Genomic DNA, 20,470 nt, shown 5'->3' on the forward strand with positions numbered 1-20,470 from the left:
TTCCTGAAAAATAACAGTGGAAATGTTGGCTTTAAAATAGTACCTCCAAGGATTATAGCGCCAACTAAAAGCTAAACCTAAAAATGCCACGAATTTACAAATTGTGAGTTCCAGACATGGAGATGAATTTACAAAATGACAATTAAGAAATATAATCAACGTAATCATTGGCTGTAAAATATGTTGGTGACGAGACATTTTTTATAAGCGAGATATAGTAATCACGCATGACTAGATTAGTAATTCTAATGGAAATTCACTGGTCTAAAGATGTGGGGATCCTTCATTTCACGACTCAAGCTAAAAACACTCTGTCACTGGCAAAACATTTGCCATGATATAATACATAGGCCTACTATCAATCTTCCTTGCAAAAATAAAAAATAAAAATCGTAAGAATAAACCGAATTCTGAATGGCATCAATGGAGACAGTTTCTTATTGCCCCATAATGGTGTAGTTACGACATCTACCAGCAGGGGCTACATTTTGAAGCTTAACCAGCCAAACCTTGGCCCCTTGGCGAGTTAAATCCGTTCATTCACTGCTCTCGGACACATTAGTGAGGTTTTTGATAGGTTTGTGAGGAGTGGGCGTGAGTCTAAATGGATCACGTGGGATTCTCCCTTAAGTATATGGTGACGTCGCAGGGGCTCAGTCAGCCAGTCAGCGGAGAGTCGTCATTTCAACAGCTGCTTTCCCTCCCACTAGCCCACCCCACACATCATTTGAGAAAGAGGAGAGGCTTCGCTGCCTTCTACTGCACTTCAGGGTCGTGTTCCGTTAGACCAGCCACGGAGAGGCCTTTTGCTGCCATATTCTGGCAGGAAGAACCCGCGACAGCCACCCTACTCGCTTCCCGCCGATGTTTTCCCCCCTCTTTACTTCACTGGACATACCTCATGACTGCAGGCGCGCGACGCGGAATGCGACCGATGAAGTTCTTGTTCTTTTTCCGTCATCATAAATTCTCAATTCCCGCCTCTAGCCGCTGTTTATATTACAGGCATCCGCTGTTTAACTGAAGAAGGAGCGAAAGTAGCGGTCTCAGTGGCAGTTAACGGGAGATACAGCCTAGCGTTTATGTGTGCAGTGTCAGACAACAATAGCTCCTGACAGATGGAAGGAGGGGTTTTGCTCTACGATTTCAAGATGGAAAACGAAGAAATAAGCCTAAGTTATTGCAAGGTGAAGTGAAGAGGTGGTTTATCGTCTGTTTTCCGGTGGTGTCGGAAGGAATGATGGCGCGCGGTGCGGTTCGACAGACGGCGCGCGCATCTTTCCACTCTGTCACAGAGTGAGGTAGGTCTAATAATATATAGATATCTCAATTTAATACTGTTTTTCCTTTCTCTAATTACTCTTTGCCGTCCTCTAAAGGTAAAAATATCAGTTATAAACCCTGTAACATACTGAAGAAGATCAGTAAGTAGTTCGAACCCAAGTTGTTTGTAAACAGCATGGACTTAAAGGACAATGCAGGAGACTTGATTCAAATGTTTGAAGACTGTTCACTCCAGGAGTTTTAAAAATAGATACAAATCTCTTCCCAGTTAAGTTTTGGTTGACCAAGAAAAATAGAAAATTTTGGCAGTTGGTGAAAATGTGGTCAAGTGGCCCAGATCTAGCTAATCTATGAGCAGTGAGGTAGGAAAGCACCACTGCTGCCCAGTGAGAGGGACTTTTGCAAGCTAACCACTACCCACTGCTCACTACTCTGCTCGAAAGCACGTTTAAGTCATGGTGATATTAATAAAGAACCGGTTGGACTTTGCCCGCATGTTCTCAAATTACTTACCGTCTTTCTTTCAGTTAACCAAGTAACAAAAACATTTGGTGTGAAATACAAATAGAAACTGGAAGGATTTATGCAGGGCCTTTTTAGTAAAAGTAATGCATCAAATATGCAGTTCATTAAAGGGCTGTAACATTGTTCAGCACCGATGCAGGCAGATTGTGACAGTAATATGCTTGAATCAACAAAACTATTTGCTCGCATGGGAGATGAGATGTCACATTAGTCACATAAGCCATATTGACATTTAAAAAACAAACAAACAATTGAAACAACTGCTGAAGTATGCAGGGGCCAAGATGTATGCTGGCATGCTTCAGTCTCGTACAAATTATTCCACCAGGTGTGTGTGTGTGTGTGTGTGTGTGTTAAATTTGGCCACAGTTCTCTTTTAGCAGAACTAGGAGGATGGTATTCATCTCAGTCCAAGTTATGGATGACAGATGCTCGAAGAATAAAATGCTTTGAGCTGCAACCTCACAATATATGATTCATTAAACTCACCTTTCAAAGGAACATTCACAAACTTTTGAATGAGGCTTTTAAAGACCCTGGAATTTGAGTAATGGATGCAATTATATGTCATGAACAGCCAGAATGTGTCCCAGTAAGGGCCATATTACCAGGTTTAAGCAAACATTAAAATGTGGTGTCATATCTAGTACATACATATATGTATATATATATAAAAAACACAGCCATCAAAGATATGAACAGTGACCATGCAAATGCAGAACCTATGATGAGTGTTTTCACATGGGACACTCAATGTCAAATTAATCATTCCATCTGGGAGAATCATTAGTGCATAGAGATTTACTGAATCTGGTGCACATTTGTTGTGATTGTAGATTGCATTTATTGTCCTCTGTATATTTATTTTTTAAATGCCATCCAGAATTTTTCTTATCACTTATTCACTGGCTTGGCCATTTTTGTTATTGTTAAAAGGTGTACGTTCAGATTATGGCAAAATGCATTTACCTAAACTTATCTTACAAAAACATTATTATGCATGCAAATTATTCATAATATTAGGCTAACAAATGGGTGTCATTGCAAATGCATGTCCTATTTAGAGAAATATGATACCTTTCACTTATTAAACTGAAACCGGTATTTACATGGATAGTCAGTAGAAATGTTTCTCAACAATGCATTGGTTATGGAAATTTATTTTTGTAGCAAAAACCTGTGGGAGCAAGTGCGTTAAAAAGCTCCTGCTTTTATTATTGTACAGTACACTGATTGCTGAATTACGCTGATCTCCATCATATTAACTTTGTTTGCAGGTGCTTCCTATCAGAAGACTAATAGCCTCATTTTGCTCCTCTAATTGCTGACCGCTGTGACCACATCGCGCTCCTAATTTCCGTGACTGTATGAAACGAAAACTGGCGTAGCTGGAAACTAAAATAAAAAGCTGCTGATTTTATGAATTCCTCTCTTTCGTTTACAAATAAATTAATATTTATTTATTTATTCTCGTTCCTCCAAACAAGCATGTTAGTGAATTTGGCAAAAACAAAAACACCTAGCACCCAAGTGAGTGCAGTATGTAGCGTTGTCTAGTGAGGCTTTCATTACAGGATATCAAATGGATGACAAAGGAAACCTTTGGAGCATTTCATTCGCTCTGTTCTGAAGTGTGTTAACCTTTAAAGTAAAGCCAGGCTTAGCCTCTTTCCATCTTACTGTAATTGCCCACGCTGGGTGAGCACATTTGGTTGAAAAGGTTATCATCCTCTGATCCAGCTGTTGCAACAAAACAGGAAACAATCCACAGAGACAAACATTTACCGGTAGTAGGTAGGTGGAAGGATAGTACATGGCATTCACAAAATAGGCATGAAATAGGGCGTAGAAGTATTTTACAGCATTATGTCAGTGAAAGAAGTCCGAAGGTTACACTAAATGTTAATTGAGCTGTGGTTTATATGTTAGCTTGTATGAAGTTTGCACTTTTTTGCAACCCTGTTACCAATATTTGGGACATGCATAAATACAGTTTTAAACCCTATTTTTTGTGGTTTTGTTTTTAACCAATAAACATAACGTTACAAAAATTATACAGTACCATTATGTTTGGAGTCAGTGAGAATAAAAAAAAAATATTCAGTGAGGATGTATTAAATTTGCCAACAGTTACAGTTTAGACATTTGTAATGTTACAAAATATTTCTGTTTTAAATTCAGATTCTTATTATCATCAAATAATCCTGGAGAATTCTTACTATAAAATATTAAGCGGCGCAGCTAATAAAAGAGTAATAATAATAAGTATTTCTTGAGCATCAAGTCAGCCTATTTGAATGATTTCTGAAGGATCATGTGACACTAAAGATTGGAGTAATTTTAATCCATAATAAAATAGAAAACATTTTTTTATTGTAATGGTGTTTCACAATTTAACTTGTTTTACTAAATTTTTCATCAAATAATTGCAGCCTTTGTGTGCATAAAAGACTTACGATACTTAACCCCAAACTTTTTAACCGTATTTATTTTATTTAATATAATTTAAATTAAGGCATAGATGTATATGTTCTGTAAATTAAAAAAAAAAAAAAAATATATATATATATATATAAATATATATATATAAATATTATAGTGTAAATGTTCTTAAAATAAGTTGGTTAACAGGGTTGAATTGGTGATCTTGATGAATACAGTCAACACTGCATTTGCATATGAAAATGGAATAAGATAAATGATAATAATTAGAAAAATAATTAATAGATATTTTATTTAAAATTACCTATTTGTCATGGTATGTTAATGCTCTATGTTGGCTACTAATTTATGAAATGTATCTTTCTGAGGAAAAAAAAAATGCTTTTAAAAAATAGGACACCAATTTGTGCTGTATTGTCATAGAACATTTATAAGCACTCCCTCTTCTGATGCTCTCAAAACAAGCCCAAACAAAACATGACTTTCAAAAACAAGACCCCTGCCTTACCTTTGTAATAATTTCTCTATTCTCTATTTTTAGACCACCATTACTGGGAGGAAGTTCTAGAATCTAATAACCCACAGTGTGAGAAAGCAATGGTTAAGAGAAGAAATTGCTGGCAGGGAGGACTTTCCCTCTGGTGCAGTGTTGATAAGTTTAAGGTGGTGGGTGAATAAGGGGTGAGGGCTGTTATCACTCGCTGCTCCTGGCTGCGGATCCTGCAACACTGCTTGCTGGAGCCTGAAAATTCATTTTGACGGATGCTTCCCCTCTCTGGCTGTTAGAGTGCATCTGGGTGGGGAGGTGGCTTAGAGGGCCTCTGAGGCAGTAGTGTTCTCCCTGAATGCCATGTTGTGCAAACCTTCAATTTAAACTCTCACGCAGGGCAGTAAAGGTTAGCTCATGATATGCAGAGACCCCCGTTAGCAATCTCCCTCACAGTGTTGCCATATACCGCAAATGCAGAAGACTGGAAAATCATAATGTTAGTGGTGTAGAGAGAATATTTATGCTGTCGTAAACCTTGGTTGTTTCAAAAATCACCAATGAATTTGCAGGTGATGTCATTGGCAACATTACTTTAACTGTAGCAGTACACAGCTCATGAATGTAATTTAAGATATTCCATTGTACTCAGACACTCCTCAGTATTACTCATTGTTTTTCTCTCCTCATTCTTAGAGCACAGATACATCCATCTGAGGAAGCAGTCGTCCTTCAGAAGGGAACTGCCCCAAAGCATGACCGTCTGTCACTGGGGAGGGCCAGGGAAACGCATTCCTGCAACTCTCATGAACGGTTTGTCATCCCCCTCGTAGGTCCACCTGCGGCCCTGAACACACCCATCTGCCAGCTCAGATAACCCTCAGGCTGTTTGCAACACATGTTTGATGTGATTGGTTGTGACCGCCGCGCTTTGCTAAGCAGCCCCACTCTACATCATGCAGTGGCGTCGGCGTCACTGCTGCCCCATCAAGATGACCTGGAATGTCAAGCGGTCACTCTTCCGCACACATGTAGCAGGCCTTCTCTCGCTGGCCTCACTCTTTGCCCTCTTTCTCATCTACTGTCATCAGGATTTGCTGCAGGGCCGGAGTTGGTTGCGAGACAACCCCTTGGTTTACACCATGCGGGGTTTGCGCCCCCACAAGGAGCGTGCGAAGGGAAACCAAAGCTCACTGCGAAGCCTCTGGAAAGACAATGGTTATGTGCTCCCCAAACCATCTGTTAACTTCAATTTCAGTTCTCACCAGGCTGAGATCACTGCCCGGGGGATTGTGGGGTTGGAGATCTCGCAGAGCGGGAACAACTCGAGCACTAACAGCAACACCAAGAGCTTGCACAGGGAAATGGGTGTGGGAGGGCGTCTAGCAGCCCAGCCTTATCACTGGCTGCTTAATGAGCCCTACAAGTGCAACGAAAGCAGTCCCTTCCTAGTTTTGCTAATTGCTGCCGAGCCAAGGCAGTTGGAGGCAAGGAACGCCATCAGACAGACCTGGGGCAATGAGAGCTTGGCCTTGGGTTATGGGTTTGTGCGACTCTTTCTGTTGGGAAGGATACCGAATGGGTATGCCCAGAGCCCCATTGAGGAGGAGAGCTTGCAGTACCATGACATCATTCAGCAGGACTTCTTGGACACCTATTACAACCTTACCATCAAGACGCTAATGGGCATGAGCTGGGTTGCTCGCTATTGCCCACACGCCCGCTATGTCATGAAGACGGACAGTGACATGTTTGTCAACACAGAATATCTCATCCAAAAGCTGCTAAAGCCAAACATGGCGCCTCGACAGAATTACTTCACAGGCTACCTAATGAGAGGCTATGCTCCCAACCGCAACAAGGACAGTAAGTGGTACATGCCACCAGAGCTGTATTCCAGCGAGAGATATCCTATCTTTTGCTCCGGGACGGGCTATGTGTTCTCGGGGGACATGGCGGCGAAAATCTACAATGCCTCGTTGAGCATTCGTCGCCTTCACCTCGAGGATGTGTATGTAGGAATTTGCCTGGCCAAACTGCGGATCGACCCAGTGCCACCACCAAATGAGTTTCTCTTCAACCACTGGAGAGTGTCATACTCCAGCTGCAAATACAGTCACCTGATCACCTCTCACCAGTTCCAGCCCAACGAACTCATTAAATACTGGAGTCACTTGCAAAGCAACAAGCACAATCCTTGCCTTAACATGGCGAAGGATAAGAGCGGGCGAACACGCCATAGGAAGTTGCAGTGGGAAGGTTTCCGGTGATTAGCCAGGGCTCAGGGTGCAATAGTGTTACCACAGCATGTGCAAAATTCAGCAGTTTATGAGGTAGGAAACAGCACAGTGTTTTTGGTATTGTGAATCAAAACTATTTTTTTTATTTCAGAGACATGTTATGTATTGTAATCCTGTCTTTTTAAAGGGAAGTGAGAGACATCTATGTGTGCAATATCTAGCATGCACAACAATAACCATCCGATGGCAATACCGCCATTTTCAGGTGCCAATTAACCGAGACATATTAAGAGGCTGCCGAACTTCCTCTTCAAGCTAACGATCAAGTGGTATTACTAAGAGCCAATTTTATCGAGATCCTCACTGTTTCTGTAAACAAAAGAAGAAAAAATTGGTAATATCATATGGTGGTGTATCTGTACTGTGACACATTTGATTCTCAATGATGTCCACCCCTGACATTATGAGATGATGTTGATTTTTCTATCTACCTATAACCTGCAAATGGTTTACAGTTACCAAACCAAATTAAAAACCGTATGTGTTAAAAGAAAATGTATGGAATTTAATTGCATCATAGATGTCAGATATGATTAAAATAATATTTTTCAAAGCTTTACGATGACTAAATATACAGGTCTGCCCTTGATTAGGGCAAGTTAAAACTATTTATTAAATGTATTTCTTAAGCACATTGTCTCGGAGGTGTGGTCTCTTCCAGTGTTGTTCAAATTATGTGACATTATCCAAATACTATGTTACTCAGCCTGAACAGAAACCATATTTTACAATGTAATTATTTAGATCAGAACACATTTCGCTAAACAAATTCAATAAAATTGTCATAATCCACAAACAGGCAATGAAAAACATGAAGAGTTGAAAGCATTTTTAGTTACCTCAGTGACCCCCAGGAAATTGTCAGCAGCATAAACTTTGACAAGAGACTGTAGATTTGATCAAATAAACATTGTTGCAAAGAATTCAATTCTAATTGACTTTTACAGACAGTTGCGCCCTTCATTTGCAAAACTAAAAATGTCTTAGTTGTCAAAATCTGCATAATTCATGCAAATTTCAAAACATCATGGAGAAGTATCAACTTTCAAATCACCATTATGTACTCATTAAATTAAAATGAGACTTTAAAAAAATCCCAGAATCATTCCCCAGATGGAACTGAAGACTAATGCGTTAATGATAAAGTAGATAGTGTTGCTCTGGGTCAAAATATATAATTAGTGGGGGGGCTTCACAACACATTAGTTGAGAGTAATCCAATTAAATTGATGCTGGCAACATTTGAAGGGTTTATTTATCATTTTCATTACTCATTTGTCAGTCTAATTTTAATTAACCACATATTCGAGTGACTACGATAAGTGCTAGATGCAGAGTTTGTGCATCAATTTCCAGTGACTCAGAAGACATTTCAAAGTATCCTACTCACAAATCATAAGCACTTGAGTTTCACAATAACAATTATTGTGACATAAACCAGTACCTTAATTTCCAGAGGGAAATTACTTGTTGGAAAACTTCAGTAATTACTAAAAACAGACTTTGACACCAAAAAAACAGTAACAGTAAGTGACACTTCTGTGTGATAATATTAGCAACAATAACAGGAAATGGTAAAGTTCAACTTCAACTTTTTGAAGATAAAAATTAAACTTTACACTAGATTAGGAATGGAATATTTTTACTTGAAAGCTCTTGAGATTTCACAACACTTCTGCCAAATATAAGCACAGTACCAAAAATAAGAAGTGGTAATGACTAGCAAACTTTTTTATGAACTGCAGTAACATGAGAAATTTTGTGCAGTCATTTATCTATGAAAATATTTTGTCACAGGTGATTTTATGCATCATATGGTCTATAAATAAATCACTATATTTAAATGTGACAATGCAACACTCAAAATGTGCAAACTGTCCCAAGGATCAGGAGATTTCAAGAACCTCATTTCTTTAGACCCTAAAACCTTCTGTTAAGAATTACATTCTTGGTAGACACAAGTCAATTCAAACAACAACTTGGAATTCCAGTGCATTGCAATCCATTAAATACTCATCTGTTCTCATCTACTCATTTATCTCCCTCAATTAATAGGAATCAAAATTATGGCCAAGGGCGAGAGAATATAACAAAAAGAAGCAGCTTTCATTCCACCACGCTGCGTGCAATCACAGAGAAAGATTAGCACACTTCATCCACAACACTTTGTCCCACTGATTTACCAGAGAGAGAGAGAGCGAGAAACCAGGGAAAAAAAATAACTGGGGGCGAGTGATGAATGAACAGGAAAGAGGCTGTGACTGATCAGTATTGAAAACCTGTGCTGCTCTAAACGTGTGAAAAGTGAACCCGGGAAAAGAACTCTGATGTCCACCATGATGGAGTGGGTCGCCGAAAGCCCGGACCCAGAGACGTGTTTCCAGAAATATAGCAAGTACCAGAGTATGATGAATGTCCCAATAGTGCCAAAAGGTTATTGCACAGCAATGAGTTTGAAGAAGAAAAATTCTCGCTGAATCAGTAGAGTGTAATTTTGCTTGTTAATGTTTTGATTTGTAAACATATAAAACAAATTCAATCAAATTATTCAAGCATTGTCAATATTTTAAAGGCTAAATCAGTTTTATCAGTGTTTCTTTTTTTTAGGTATGGTAATTCCTGAGCCTATGTGCTTCACTGTCTGTGATTTTGAGATGTTGGCGCCTTGCATGTGGAAACAGGTGAGGAATTTGGAATCATAGTTGGGACATGTATAGTCTCAGACGCCACGCCCACAAAAGTGGAAATGCTTTAGGAGTGTCGAAATCCTCATCAGACTGGTTGAATTCTACAGAATTTCATGTGTGTCGAGTTCTTTAACGTTCCACCTGGAAACAAAGATACGGTGGCGCCAAACCCCCTCACGAAAGTCAGGATCGACTAAATGCTGGATTTTCAAAAGTATGTGAAATATTTAAAATATAAAAAATATTTCATAGAATCTTTAAACTATGTCTGAGAGCTTTACACACCGGTCTGTTATTGTGGTGACATTTCCACTCCTCAAAACATGATGCTGAAATGAAACGATCTGTGATTGATTGTTTGACATGTCGGTCAAACAGCCTCATAGGCGGGCCTTGGCCAATGAAAGCTGCCATAGATTCCAGACCTTGAGTCTGAACGTCTGGCTATGCGAGACAAGGAGATGTACAACACAGTGCTTAAACTCTCCTTTGTACTCATTAAAAGGATATTTCTTCATTCATATGAATACAATATTGAATACAATACAATTCCCAGCTTTAGAATAACAGTGAATGGGGATTAGGATTTTGAAGCCCCAAAAAGTGCATTTATTCATCATAAAAACTACTCCACAAAGCTCCGTTTGAATAAGAAAAATATTAATTTTTACAAGTTTATAAAGTAAAATCTCTGGCTTCCCCTAACTGTGGAACACACATTTATGAATGGTGTTTCAGGGGATGACGTAGGAGTAGTGTAATGCTCTCTCTTCTTTGCTATCGCATTTAACACCACATTCAATTACGTCCTAAGTCATCCACTGGAATGCTACTCTCTCATAAATGCAGGTACAACAGAAGCTAGAGATTACATAAAAAAACGATTTAAATATGGATATTTTTCTTACACATCGCTTCACTTAAGAAGGCCTTTATTAACCCCCTGGAGCCATGTAGAACACTTTTTATGATGGATGAATGCATTTTTGGGCTTCAAAATCTTGACCCATTATAAAGGTTGGAAGACCCAGGACATTTTTTTTTTTTTTAATGTAACTTAAATTGTATTCACCTAAAAGAAGAAAGTCATATACACCTAGGATAGCTAGAGGGTGGGTAAATCGTGGGGTAAATTGTTTTGGTGTGAACTATCCCTTTAAATAACCACTGTGGAATCACAGACTTTTTTTTCAGTAGTCAAGGTAACAAAAGATGTGCCAGTAAACCTTTTTAATGGAAATAACCGACAAGCCGGATTAGCTAGAGTGCTTTTTCTTTGCAAGGCTACCAGACCAAGGAAAATTTTACGTTAAAGAACACTGTGAAGAATTTCAGTCAATTTAGCTAAACCCATGTTCATTCAGACAGCAAATAGGAGCAACATATGAATATGAACCTGTGAATACAATATCGGAGTCAACTACATGATGTTATTTTGTCCATATATTTATTATGTTTAGTTTAGTAAATTTAAAAATTCATTAAAATGCAATTGGTGCATACAGTGACTCGAAAAAGCTATTTCTATGGTGAGCATGTTTTTAATTTCTGAATGAATATTCATTTTCATATTTCTGCTGGTCATAAAATGAAAAGTGTGATAATGTCCTGAACTCACAATGAAGAATAAAAGTGTCATTCAAAAAAATTAAATCCTCAATAAAACTGCTGATGATTAGACACTGAACTTTTCTCCTTTTTTCTTTTCTTTATAATGGACACTCTTATTTCCCATTGACTCTCTCATTATGATAAATAATAGAATGGAGCAATGCAAGATTACTCCTGTGCAAAACATATCCAATTCTACTCCACCCTGGATGCGATAGAAAAAATGTTTCCTTGTGGATGTTTGCCAAAGTAGAACTGTAGTGAGGAAACATAGCCCTACACCAGCACTTAAGACCATCTCATTTAAAGAGCACAACACTGCACAATTTCTCTGACCAGTAATGGCTATGTTTTCCGGGAGATGTCCAAATGGAAAAATCAATGTGTTGATCTGTTTTGAGCTGTAGAACCTGAGAAGGACTTGCTTTCATGATAGCAACACTGCTATAAAAGGCTCTTGAAAAAGCTGACGAGGAACAGACCCCAATGCTATTTTTGACCACATAACAGGCGGCAACTAAGGCCCATCCTTTATAACCCTCATACCTCTGTATCTGTTAAAACACAGCGCAAACAAGCTTTAGATCCAACATAATAGCCTCCAGTGGCCATTTGTTACTTCTGGCTAAATGACTTGTTGCTTCGAAGGATCGTTCACACTATGTGAACCCTTTGTAACCCAAAGACAAGCTCACGCTGATTTCATTTTTTTTTTGTTTTTCATCAAATGTCAACTCCAACTGATGGCTGACATTTGTTGTAAATATTCCAAACATTGGCTTTCTTCCACAATGTCCTGATTCTGGCAGCAGATAGAGACAGGGTGATGGAGTACAACTGATTATCATGGACGATGTGTTATCAAAACCAAACACGCAAGAGATCTTCATCAACGGAAGATTATTTACAATTAGCACAATTAATGGGTGCATATCTTTGTGTAATTTCTCATATCCTCCAGTCCGAAGCAATTTTACTCAAGATATTAAATCATAATAGCTGTGAAATTAGATTATATAGCGCGTTTTAACAGAAAATCCATTAGAAAATGGACATTTAACTTTTTATACATTTTGTGTGTGAAAAAAAAATCCTTACTGCGACATGAAAGGCATTCAAGTATATTTCGCACTCAGCTATTCATAAAAACGGAATATTCACAAATATTGAATAAATATTCATATGAGTCTGAATCAAACCTTGAATATCACATGCATTTTTATTGAACACTATTGGTTGTGTGATAAATATCTTGAAAATGAACCTCGGTTTAATAAAAACCTGACAGTTCTCCTCACATTAAAAACAGTAAAATCACATATTAAAGAGTCCATGGTAAGAAATATGCTATAAAATTGTTCATTTTACAAAGATATTGTTGGCACAGTGGTTCAAACACTTCAAGTTCGCATGAATTTTTTATTGAGCTTTCGATTGATTTAGTGGTCCGCCGAGTCTGTGCCAAAGCGACAAACCTTGACCATTTCTGTTTACAGTGAATTAATAATTTATGACGCTTAGTATTAATGTGAACTTGAGATCATCATAATAGCTCAAACTCTGAGAATGCCATGAACAATCATGAAAATCCTCTCAATGTTAATGCTTCCTATGACAAGTTTTGATAAACTTGACTGATCCCCTTTAAAAATTCCCAAAAGGAAGAACCCCTGCTATTCTTGCTGGTTATTTATCATACTGGAAAAGCATACTAATCATCAAAAAAGGGAAATAAGCATGCTGATTGCTGGAGGAACTTAAAGCATTATATCTCACTTCCCAAATGAAACACTGTTCGAATACTGCACATGGTAACAGCAGACCGCTCAACAAATTCAAGCTGTCAACTGGAGCAAGACTTCAGGGTTGACTGCTCCAGACAGACGGCCAGTATGTCAATCCGGTATGTTGTGCAGAACTTGAGGAAGGCATTCGGGGTCTGTAAAAAGGCCTCTAAAGTCCACAGCTTTCATTATGTGCTCTAGAGGGATTTCAATTAAGCTTGTTGAGAAGTGAAAAGCAGGAACCATATCCAGAACAGTTCAAACAAGTTCAGTCACAAACAACATGTCATAAAAATTTATGATTCATTCATTTTCTATAAGTAAACATCTAGCGAGCACTTCTTTATCTGATCATGTGGACCTTCCTACAACACACTATACAGTATATATATATATATATATATATATATATATATATATATATATATATATATATATATATATATATATATATATATATATATATATATATATATATATGGTTGGGATGGAAGTTACACCACAACTGAGAGAGAAACATTGTGAAAACATTAAGATAAATCATATTTACACAATTAAATAAGCAATATAGTTTATATGGTCATATGCATTTGAAAATGTAGTAATATTTTTATATTTCAGAATATAAAGTCAGCGATATTTATACTATGGGATTGATTACTTGATTATGGTCCTTATTAAGTATCTGACGCGCTCCTCCCGAATCTTATTAATAAAATTTCATTTATGTGGTTGGCTCAACTCTATTGTGACACAACACAATAGAGAAAAAAAAGTTTTGTTTTTTTCTTTTGCATTGCCACTAGTTACTAAACTAACAATGTCCTACATACACACACATCACAGGAGAATTCTGTCTTTTTTTACCTCAAAAGTAAAAAATCTGAAATGTAATAATAATAATATTAGTTCAATAATTCTGGGTTAGATGGTTGTTCTGAAAATGACACAACAACTAAGGGACAGAAACATGCAAAAAATATATACATCATATTCCCACAAATAAATATTTTATATTGTTTATTCATTGCTTTTTCTTAAGAGCACTACAATTTTCGTAGATTAACATTGAAAATGTAGCAAAATGTCAAACTTGGTGTATTTATTTTCATTGATTATAAGTCACTTCTCTATGGAAAAAAATCTATTTTTTTAAAGTAAAAATGCTATTCATCCATCTTCCTGAGCAGCACTTGGCTGTTCCCTCCTCTGTGGCAGACACTTTCCTTCTGTTTTTCCTCAGAATCACCTTTCCTGAGGTGTTTCTGTTGCGGAAGCACTTGATTAATTTCCTCAATCTCCTCCAGATACAGTTCAATGCACGGTTAAAGAACCAATGGCGAGACTATTCCGGCCCCTTCCCATCGCTCCGCCTCGTAGGACTTATTACTATGCACGGCGATCTTTGTTTTCTGAGGTCAGGCTCCAGAGGTGCAGACAGGGTGCGAAGCTCGCCATCTTCCCTTCCTTCCTCCCCTCCGCTCTTGCAGATAATGAAGTCAACTGTTTGAAAGGGAAATGGCACCATTCTTGGTTTTATGATAATTGGCCCATCTGTCATTCCATTAATAAAGTGGATCAGCTCAATGTGTTTGGAGAGAGTGCTGGTGGGAAGCTGGGCAGGGCGCATCCAGGAATGACAGGAAAAACAAATGACTTCCTCCGCTCCACGGGCGCGGATTCTTCAAGCATGAACATGGCACGTTATACTGCGAATGCACGAGAGGCAGCTGTTTTTGAAGACATCTTGCCCTGCATTAGGAGATGATCACAATAACGGAATGAGCATTTGAAATGCGTCTGTAGTGTGAACAGCTATTCTTGGCTGTTTATCTGAAGAGCGATGTTCACGGGTGGGTGACGGCTTCAGATCTCGGAGCCAGAGGGAAGACGGTTGGGTGCAGGTAGCCTTGGGTTTCTGATCCACCGAAGGCTCCGGAGTAACTGGGCTGTTGCATTGCCATGGTAACCAACCACTGATCTGCGAAGTTGTGGTGGAGAGGAGTGGCAGTGACAGAGAAATGACAGACACATCACAGCACACAGGAGGAGAGGAAGAGTATAAGAGAGACGGATAGAGAGAATGATATATGAAATGGAGAAAGACACCTGTGGTGGACTGAGTGGAAAGAAATGGAGAATGTATGGGTGTGTGATTCATATACATTAACTTGGCAAATAAAGGCCTGCTCACACCAAGAATGATAGCTATATTCGCGTTCACACCAGATAACGATAATGACCTGTTTATTCGTAGCTTGTGTGCTGTAGTTATAAAAGCCACGTACACACGTGAAACCCCTAAATAACGATTTTGCGTGTGTGTACCAAATTGTGATGACAACATTCTGACAGCTTGCACGTTTGGTATCGTCAATTTGTAACCAAAGTAAAATTACAGCAACCAAACATGCAACAGTTTTGTGTTTGGATGGCTACTTTGCAGAGCGCATGCTTAAAGGGTTGCCATGTCCACTTATTTTAAGTGACACTTATTATGTATCTTTGGTCTTGTTTTATGGGCTTGGCTCGTAAAGTGATCCCATTTTTTGAGTTCCTAGAGTGGTGCAGGAATGACGTCAGAAGAACCCAGATGTCTAATTCGCTGCTAGTTTCTTTATGATTTTCCTTTGGGGTTTTATAATGGGATGTTTCTGAGTCAAATAAAGCCTTTGGAAAACATAACTTACTTATGTATACATGATGATACTTTCTAAAATGTAAACTGCACACGTAGACGGGAAACATGAATTTTGAAGCAGCAATGCTTATTTTTAACTCTTTCTCCACAATAAACAATATTTTCTGTCATTTATGAGACAGCGCTTCCCTGCCATTGACAGATATTTCCATCATTTATGAGACAACACTTCCCTTCCATTGGCAGAACTTTCCAAAATTTATGAGACAATGCTTCACCGCCACTGACAGAATTTTCAGTAATTTATGAGACAATGCTTCTCACCATTGACAGTTTTCTGTAATTTATGAGACAATGCTTCTCGCCATTGACAGAGTTTCCTGTAATTTATGAGACAATGCTTCTCGCCATTGACAGAGTTTTCTGTAATTTATGAGACAATGCTTCTCGCCATTGACAGAGTTTTCTGTAATTTATGAGACAATGCTTCTCGCCATTGACAGAAATTTCTGTAATTTATGAGACAATGCTTCTCACCATCGACAGTTTTCTGTAATTTATGAGACAATGCTTCTCACCATTGACAGTTTTCTGTAATTTATGAGACAATGCTTCTCACCATTGACGGAGTTTTCTGTAATTTATGAGACAATGCTTCTCGCCATTGACAGAGTTTTCTGTAATTTATGAGACAATGCTTCTCACCATTGACGGAGTTTTCTGTAATTTATGAGACAATGCTTCTCGCCATTGACAGAGTTTTCTGTAATTTATGAGACAATGCTTCTCGCCATTGACAGAGTTTTCTGTAATTTATGAGACAATGCTTCTCGCCATTGACAGAGTTTTCTGTAATTTATGAGACAATGCTTCTCGCCATTGATGGAATGTTGTGTCTGAGACAACGCTTCCCCACCATTATTATGCATCTTCTGAAAGAGAACTGAATGACTGGATCTAAACATGATGAAGAATAAGTACAAACAAGCGATTGCTTATTTAAGTAGTTGCATATGTAAAATAATGTGATCACCAAATATTATTCATTATATATATTAAAACTGCCTAATGTTACCAAATGAAATGAAGATTCAAGAAGTGGTATAGGACTGTGTGAGCTGTGGAAGTGTTGATGGAAGCAATCTACTTGATCTGAACCTGATCCAGACGTAGTCTTTGACCAAAACAGGACTTTCTCAGCTTTTTGTTCAAAATGTTGCTTTTTTCATGAAACTTACCCACATTTAAGTGTTGATAAAAAAAGACTGCATCTAAAATCTTGTTTTTTTTGTTGTTGTTTTTTTTTTTTTAAATGCAGAGGCTCTGTTCTTCGTTTGGACAATATTGAAATATTCTGGGGGCTCTCGTAAGAAATTGCCTAATTACCTAAACCAGACCGAAAGGCTGCACCTGTACAAAGTGAATACATTTCAAGGAAATCTACAAATAGATATTAACACATATTAGATAAGATTATTATCCTTGAACAAATGACTCACTTCATCCTAAAAGCCACTGAAGGAAATGTTTTGAGGAGGTTGATCTTTAAAAAGGCCTTTTTTTCTGGAACAATTTCCTTTTTTAGTATGTGTTTCCTGATGAAATTCCATTCTAGTAAAAATTCTATAAAACAGCAAAAATAATCACTTTCGTGACTATTTGAGATCATATTAAAGGAATAATTTGTTGTTTTTTCAGTAAAACACACCTCATTTTATATAAATAAATGAGAGCAAAGTCACATTTACCATTGCTCTGCTAATTTTCTGAGGAGAAATCCAGCCATTTCAATAGGAATTAATGCGATTAGGAATTTTAAGTAAAGGCAAAAGATTTCCCTCGTGTTTACATTTGTCACATCAGTTCACCACGCTGACCAACAGAAAACTGCTTGGTTTAAAATGTACTTTTATGTGAACTATGCTTTATACATGACTACACTATTAACAATATACCTTCCAATGAAATGACACAAGGTTTTTTTTCTCTTCACAAAAACAGCTTATATGCCTAGCACAATTAAAACTGCACAACCAGAGGCAGTAAACAACACATTTAATTAAAAGAGTTTTGTTTACATATTCTATTGATTGTGACAACAGTTTTTCATTAAATTACGAAATGTATTTTCATAGTTTACTGATACACTTCTACCTTTATTGAATGGGGTGTTGAAACAATGCTAACAGCACAGGCTAATAAACAGTAGCTGGTGCGAAGTAAAGGAGGGAACATGCTTGTCATTTAACACTGATGTGTTTTACTGTGAAAATAAAAAAGATTATAGAAAACTTGATAAGGAGATGCTGCAAGGTCATCGCAATTCCTGTCTGAGATAAAGTAGTCAAGCTTTTGGCGGGCAGAAGGAGTCTCTGAAGCCAACTGATAAAAGCTCCAACGCTGAGGATACTGAACGTCTTAGGTGGAAAGGTACTGATAACATAGATGGGCCTTAAGATCCAGGCCACCTATTTGGAGGGGAAATGAAGGGCTGACAAATCAAGTGACAGATTGATACGATTGAGATTACCTTCAAAGCGTACACTCAGTATGGAGACGAGAGGGTTTATCTACAATATTTCAGGTGTCAGCTTCCTCCTCCATTTAGGTTTCTGATTTATTTTTGTAGAACTACAGAAAATCTGTTCAATATACTATAATGTGCCTGTCATGCTGTCTTTAACATGACAGGGTGGGGGGGGGGGGTTCGCAGCAATGCCATAGAAGAGTCTTTTTTTCCTCCAAAAATAAACTTTTAATCAGAAGAAGTTTCTACATGGAACCATAAATGCCAATAAGTTTCCTTTTAAGATTGTACATGTATGTCTGGCCCTTTAAAATAAGGATATAGTTTTTCATTTTGTATACCATGTCTATTTTGTTTTGTTTTCAATCGGGAATTTCCTATTAAATACATTGAGTTCTAAATTCTAAAGTTAGCATTAGTATTTTTCTCAGTTATTGGATTATTTGAATATTAGGTCACGCTTTATTTTAAGGTCCAGTTCTCGCCAACCCAAACCAAACCTTTGACTTTTGGCTCCATAAGCTCCTAATTTGCTGCTTATTAATGCTTATTAACTATCACAAATCCTTGATTGATTGATTTATGATTGTGACGCTGATCTTTTTTTGGGATATCTTAAAAGAGCTTGGCTAGGATAATAGGTTAAACTGTTAACTTGCTAACAAACCCATATAATATTTTAACAACCGTCATTGAACTGAGGAAACTAAGGAACTTAAGTATAAACAGATAACAAACTTGGTGAGATAATCGCATGAATTGCCATTATATAAATAGAGCGGGAAACTAGAACAAAAACAACAGGAAATGAAAAAAAGAAAAGAAAACTAAAAGTCAGTGATGATGAAAACTAAACTGACATTATTGATTATGACAATTATTCATGTAAACACCTAAACCCAAAGTAAGTTTTCACAAGTAGGAGGAAGTATTATTATGGTTTATGAATTCGTATTTTGTCCAGAAACCGCAGTTTAAAGTTAAAAAGCCTGTAACTTTTTGCTTCCAAAGATGTTAATTGATGGACTGGAGTTGTTTGGATGTACTGTGATGTTTATCTGCTGTTTGGACTCCCATTCTGACGCCACCCATTCACTGCAAGTGATCCATTGGTGAGCAAGCGATGGAATGCTACATTTCTCCAAATCTGTTCTGATGAAGAAAGAAACTCATCTTGGATGGCCTGAGGGTGAGTTCATTTTCAGCAAAATTTCATTTTTGAGTGAACTATTCCTTTAAGATGTAGCCCATGCATGTTTTGTACTCTTATCAACTGAAGGTTTTTTTGTATATGTGGAACTCTTGGTACACAACAAAACCAGCCTTGTACCTTTGAAAAGCAGTGAAGCCTCCATGACATATTGCTTTCTCCTCCCAATCAAAATGTGATTCACACTTTTTTCACACCTGGAACTGTTCAATTATAGGGGCGCCACACTCGGGTGGAGGTATCTATTTCCCCCAGCCCCTCTTTGGGGTGTATTTCATTTGCCTTCTTGAATGGACACCAGTGGATTACTGCACTCAAGAAGCTGTGAAATCCCTTCTGAGACCTTGAACAACTGGGATCAGTAGTGTGTGCTCTTTCAACAAATGCCACCAAGGGCAAACCATCCCTCCTGAATACAGACGAGAAGCCCCCACTATACAGTACTATTAAAACACACTGTATATTTCTTTTTAAAATATATATCTTTTTATATTCAAATCCCGCTTGAGTCATTTCCTGATCCCAGCAAAATTAAAAATGTAATATTAGCCTTTTATCAAAGTTATCTCCACTCCTTTGTGTTCTTTTTTCTTTTATTCTTATTTTCTCTAATTCATGTTCCTTTACTGTTCCCCCTGTGTCTTTTTATCTTTTATTTCTGTTCTCTTACCTTTGATCTCATGAATGGCTCATATCATTTCTGAACTTTATTTTAGCTGAATTACATTTCCTGATGTTTTGTCATCCTGTCATCTTGATATTTTACAATATTATTTTAAATAATAATTCAATCATATCTGTATAATCCAGTGTGTTCAATAACTAGGTGTGGGGGCAATAACACACAAACAAAAAACTGCATCCAAATATCACAGTTTTCTCCAAATAAGAAAAAATACATGTGCCAATTGTATGAGTTTCTTTAAAAACATTGACATAAATGTTTTAATGTATTTATAATTCGAAAGCAAA

At 37.6% G+C, this 20,470-nt stretch overlaps 1 protein-coding gene across 1 annotated transcript; it reads left to right on the plus strand.

Annotated features, from left to right (window-relative positions):
* Positions 1-653: 653 nt before the first annotated feature.
* On the plus strand, positions 654-7,670 carry LOC132159959 (beta-1,3-galactosyltransferase 2-like). The gene is made up of 2 exons (XM_059569650.1): positions 654-1,301; positions 5,435-7,670. The coding sequence occupies exon 2, from the start codon at positions 5,695-5,697 to the stop codon at positions 7,006-7,008; it is 1,314 nt and encodes a 437-aa protein (XP_059425633.1). The 5' UTR covers positions 654-1,301; positions 5,435-5,694; the 3' UTR covers positions 7,009-7,670.
* Positions 7,671-20,470: the final 12,800 nt, after the last annotated feature.

Source organism: Carassius carassius, chromosome 16 (genome assembly GCF_963082965.1).
Source record: "Carassius carassius chromosome 16, fCarCar2.1, whole genome shotgun sequence".
Lineage (NCBI taxonomy): Eukaryota > Metazoa > Chordata > Actinopteri > Cypriniformes > Cyprinidae > Carassius > Carassius carassius.